Here is a 4,901-nt window from a genome sequence, read left to right on the forward strand (position 1 = left end):
CCCACCCCTGCTCCCCCTGCCAGGAGCATTTGTTGACCATCCGGTTGGTGTTTCTGTGTTTTGACGACTACCAAACAGATAAACCCCAGCCAGAAAGCTAACATATGGCCTGACTCTGTGATGTGTAATTCCAGCTCCTCCCTGGGAGGGAGGGTCTGTTCGATGAGATTATGAAACTCCCCATAGGAAGGGCCTGGGAAGAGAGGGTAGATAAAATGGGTAACCGCAGCAGGGGAGAAGCAGAAAGGTCCACAGCCAGAATGGAGGGCGAGCTGTACAAAGGAGAGGACTACAAGACAGAGTTCCAACCCCAGAACTACTTAAAGACCTACTATGCCTTCGATTCAGGCACCATAGCGGAAAACGAAGTCTTGAAATTCAACCTGAATAATCTCTTTGAAACTTTCTCTCCAGGTGAGTGTCTGGTCTCCATCTCAGGGAGACGATGGGGCTGCGCCTTACAGGAAGCGCTCTTGGTGGCAGGGGACCCGTCCTCTGGGACACTGCTCACCTAGGATGCTGCAAAGCCAGCCCAGCTGTGAACCCACGAGGACTGTCGCTGGTTGGCCACTCTGGAACCCAAGCACTGACATTTGCAGCCCAGGAACCAAGCCTGAATCTTTAACAGTCCATCTCAGTTTCTTGCCCTGTGAAATGGAAAGGTACCTCCTGAACTGTGGGGTTCAGAGACCCATGCTAGAAGGGATAGGAGACAATAGATATGAACATATTGCTTGCCTCCCCTTCAATAACATAAAAGCGGCTTTATAGCCTGGGCTCAAGAGCCCCGTTGAAAACCTGATGAAAGATCTGGTTTATACACAACACGGAAACACTCTTGATCTTTTACACAAAATTAAGAGGGTTCATGGATACCCAAAGCCAACCACAGAGCTCACTTTACAAATTTCTGCTCTGAGTTGTCAGGCTGGGGGGACCAGCAGAGATTATCACCCAAGTTCTCCATGCACACAAGGAGGCTGAGGTGCAAGACACCAGGGTGTCCAGCCCAGGTCAGACCACCTGTCACTGGCAGTAGAAAATCTCAAAATCAGTTCATGCAGGGCTGCCTTGCACAGTTGCTCAGGGAGTGCACTGAACAACTAGGGGGTTACTCAGTCATTCAACAAACCTTGCTCTATGTATTTGATGCCAAGAAAGGGATCAAGCAAGGTCCACAGAAATACAGATGAATGAAAGCTTAAGGCTCACAGAGAAATCTGAGGAGACTCTGGAGGAAGGACTGGGATTAAGCCTTGGAAAATGGACTGGTTTCAATGGAGGAGGATGGAGGGAGGAAGCAGGGAGAGGAAGGTGATGTACTTATATTGCTCTTCCCCCAACTCACCACAAGATCCTCTTGCCTTCTGTGATTGGTTGAGCCAGTTTTGAACCCACTGGCTCAGCTCTCATCCTTTATCAGAAGCTCTGTCCTTGCAGCAAAGAGGTGGGAGGGGCGCTGTGGGGTCACTCTCACCATTGCTTTAAACCCAGAGTCAGAAGACTTGCCAATAATACAGCTTCTACCAAGAAGTCAATCTGAAAGCTGCCCAGAAGGGCAGGACTTGTCCTATTGGGGCTCCAATAGCAACCCTTGAGGCAGCAGGGGGACCCAGTATGTACCAGCCTGCACCCCAACCCCCTCTCACCCTTCTGAGCCCCAGGCGTAGGGTCTGGAATCCTCACACAGTCCAGGTACTGCCCAAGGCAGGGTCGGATCTCCTGGGAGTCACCCTGGGGAAAGGGCACAGCCTGGCATCTCCATCCACCACAACTGGCATGGAGTTGGGTGTCTGCCCCCAACACCTGGAACACGCTTTCTCCTGCAGGAGGCATGGGAGGCGACATCCTGATTGACATCGGCTCAGGCCCCACCATCTACCAGCTGCTCTCGGCCTGCGAGGTCTTCCGGGAGATCATCATGTCAGACTACACGGAGCTCAACCTCCGGGAGGTGGACAAGTGGCTGAAGAAGGAGCCGGGGGCCTATGACTGGTCCCCAGCCGTGCAATACGTGTGTGAACTCGAGGGAGACAGGTAGCCACAGTCACCATCCTTCTCACAAGAGGTCTCCCATCCTCACAGGCCTGAGCCTGAGCCTGCCACCCTGTATCACTGGCCAGCTCCCTATAGCTTGTTCCTAACCCACTTGGGTCTCTGGCCCAGAGCACTTCCCTCCCTTTGAGTGAGTCCCACCTTCAGCCTCAGAGTTGCCTGGGCTCTAATCTTCAGTTACCTGATTTGCCCTCCATGTTTTGCATCCCTTCCATCCTGTGGGATCTTTTTCAGTCCCTCCTCCTCCTGGAAGCTCCCCTGATTGCTCCAGCACACGCAGATCTCTTTCCTCTCAAAACTAGTGGTTCAGCTTCCACTTTACCTAGTGTTGGAGGGGCACTTGTTATGGGAAGACATGGGCTTCTTGGAATTGCCCGCATCTATCTCCTCAGCACTTCTACCAAGTCCCAGAGACCAACAGCACTCACCCCCTCCAGGCACCTTCCCCACCCAGTTCACAGAGGGGGAATCCATCAATCAGAGTCCAGGAAACCAAGGCCCAGATGTGGAGAGTGACCTTGAGGCCACCTTAGAGCAGGACAAAGAACAGATTTTAAATTCCTGTCCCATCTTTGGGCCATGGGGGCCTGACCCAATTACAGACAGGGGCAGCCTGAAATGGAACAGGGCCTCAGGTTCTCTGAGCACAGGGTCTCTGCATCAACTAAGCCTGGGCTTCATACATTCTTGTCATCATTCACAGAGAGCATTCTGAGAGTCAGGTCACTTCCAGATACTGGCAATAGCACAGTGAATAAAGTCTCTGCCCCACGGACCTCACATTCTAGTAGAAAGCACAACGTGCCCAAAGTTGATGGAGGTAGGGATTCAGGGAAAAACAAGTGTTCTAGAAAAGACTCTCCAGCTGCAGGGGCCTAGAGAAGTACGGGTGCTGTGTTAGGTGGGAGGGTGTCTTACTCACCTTGAGCAGTCATACGAAATGTCATAGATGCAACGGCTTGAAAAACACTCATTTCTCACATTCTGGAGGCTGGGAGCTCAGGATCAGTCCTTGAACTTGATGAGGGTGCTCTTCCTGGCCTGTAGATGCATTCTTGCCATGCCCTCTGAAGAAGGAGAGGGAGAGTGAGCTAGCTCTCTAGTCTGTCTTCTTGTAAAAGGCACAAATCCCATCATGAGTGGCCCCCCTCATGATCTCATTTACCTCTATTTACCTGCCAAAGGCTCCATCTCCACATACATCCACATACATGTTAGGGTTTCAGCATATGAATATGATGGGGATACAATTCAGTCCCCAGCAGACGGCAAGAGAAAGCCTCTCCTCTAAGAAAGAGCACTTTGAGCAGCTCCCTGGGAGATGTGAGGGAAAAAGGATGAGAGGATCTGGAGAAAGAGAGAGCCAGGCAGAGGGGATGGCAAAAGCAAAGGCCCAGCTGTGGGAAAGAGCTGGTTTAAAGGAGGATATTTACAGTCAGGGGCTGCAGGGAGGAGGAATGGGGGGATATTGCATAATGGGGGCAAAGTTTCAGCATGGGGGATAACAAGTTTTGGAAGCAGGAAATAGTGATAGTCGCGCACATTGTGAATGCAGTTAATGCCCCTGGATTGCACAGAGTGACTGAAATGGCAAATGTTTGTTATATGTCTTTTACACCTTAAAATTAATAATGCAATATGCTAAAATTGAGTTATTCAAAAGAAAGAGAGAAAAAAGGAGGAGGAGGAGGAGGAAGAGGAGAAGGAGGAATCAGATGTCAAATGCACTGCCACCTATCAGCTGTGTGGCCTTGAACAAATCACTCAACCTCTGTGTGCTTCAGTTTACTCATCTATATAATGGGAGAAATATGATCTTCCCCATAGGCCCATAGGAAGCCCTCCCTAGGGTATGGGGGATGTCGTCCTAATTGTCGTTGTCACCTCATTGACCCTCCCCCACAGGAGCAAGTGGCAGGAGAAGGAGGCCCGGGTCCGAAGGACAGTCAAGCGGTTACTGACATGTGATGTGAACCAGCCCCGTCCTCTGGGGTCTGCCCAGGTGCCCGCAGCGGACTGCGTGCTGAGCCTGCTGGCCCTGGAGTGCGCCTGCCGTGACGTGGACGCCTACCGGGCAGCCATCCAGAACCTGGTTGGCCTGCTGAAGCCAGGAGGGCATCTGGTCACCTTGGTGGCCCTGCGCTGCTGTGAATACATGGTGGGCTCCAGGAAGTTCTTTGTCCTCTCGCTAGAGCAGGAGACAGTGGAGAAGGCCTTGCAGGAGGCCGGCTGCCAGGTGCTAAAGTGCCAGTACAGCCCCATCAAGTACTCAGAGGCCTTCTGCCTCAACGAGGGCATCTGTTTTGTGGTTGCCCGCAAGGGCCCTGGGGCCTGAGGCCAGTCTGGCAGACAGGGCCTGCCCAGAGGGGGAAGTCAGGGTCCCAAAGTCTAGTAAGTCTGGAGCCCCCTGCTGCAGAGTCAGCCTGAACACCATAACTTCATCTTGTACTACGTCCCCAGGTCACAAGTGAAAAGCAAGTTCTCCCTGCCCCCAGCCCAGGGGGCCATCCACCACACCCCTTTCCATTTCATCCTATACCATAAGTCAGGAAAATAAAGTGGCCCAGCCAGACGCTGTCTTGATTTGGGTCACGCACCCCCCCAATGCAGACCTTGAAACAAGGATCTGAGAGCAAACAGTTTACCTGAGATGGCGAAGGCGATGGCACCCCACTCCAGTACTCTTGCCTGGAAAATCCCATGGACAGAGGGGCCTGGTGGGCTGCAGTCCATGGGGTCGCTAGGAGTCGGACACAACTGAGTGACTTCACTTTATGGACACGACTGAAGTGACTTAGCAGCTACTAACCTGATTGGAGAAGGAAATGGCAACCCACTCTAGTATT

At 52.2% G+C, this 4,901-nt stretch overlaps 1 protein-coding gene and 1 long non-coding RNA gene across 3 annotated transcripts in view; one reads left to right on the forward strand and one right to left on the reverse strand.

The window, feature by feature from the left end:
* LOC104980475 overlaps positions 1–3,952 on the reverse strand; it is a 20,022-nt gene extending 16,070 nt beyond the window's left edge. Inside the window, exons 1-3 of one of the 2 annotated variants that reach the window (XR_824268.1) lie at positions 3,231–3,952; positions 2,978–3,122; positions 2,045–2,377 (exon numbers count right to left, since the gene is read on the reverse strand). This is a non-coding gene — a long non-coding RNA (uncharacterized LOC104980475). Of the gene's footprint in view, positions 1–2,044; positions 2,378–2,977; positions 3,123–3,230 lie in introns of those variants that run through there. The other variant, XR_824267.1, reaches the window with a different exon arrangement.
* INMT (indolethylamine N-methyltransferase) lies at positions 81–4,627 on the forward strand. Its single transcript, XM_010829223.1, has 3 exons — positions 81–414; positions 1,830–2,037; positions 3,961–4,627. The coding sequence occupies exons 1-3, from the start codon at positions 171–173 to the stop codon at positions 4,388–4,390; spliced, it is 882 nt and encodes a 293-aa protein (XP_010827525.1). The 5' UTR covers positions 81–170; the 3' UTR covers positions 4,391–4,627.
* The last annotated feature ends 274 nt before the right edge of the window (positions 4,628–4,901 follow it).

Source organism: Bison bison, unplaced genomic scaffold, assembly GCF_000754665.1.
Source record: "Bison bison bison isolate TAMUID 2011002044 unplaced genomic scaffold, Bison_UMD1.0 scf7180017858770, whole genome shotgun sequence".
NCBI classification, from domain to species: domain Eukaryota; kingdom Metazoa; phylum Chordata; class Mammalia; order Artiodactyla; family Bovidae; genus Bison; species Bison bison.

Bases quoted from the DNA above. Each gene is read 5' to 3' on its own strand.
- INMT (XM_010829223.1), top strand. From the start codon at position 171: ATGAAACTCCCCATAGGAAGGGCCTGGGAAGAGAGGGTAGATAAAATG. The intron at 415-1,829 runs GTGAGTGTCTGG...TTTCTCCTGCAG, and splicing joins CTTTGAAACTTTCTCTCCAG to GAGGCATGGGAGGCGACATC. The intron at 2,038-3,960 runs GTAGCCACAGTC...CCTCCCCCACAG, and splicing joins TGTGAACTCGAGGGAGACAG to GAGCAAGTGGCAGGAGAAGG.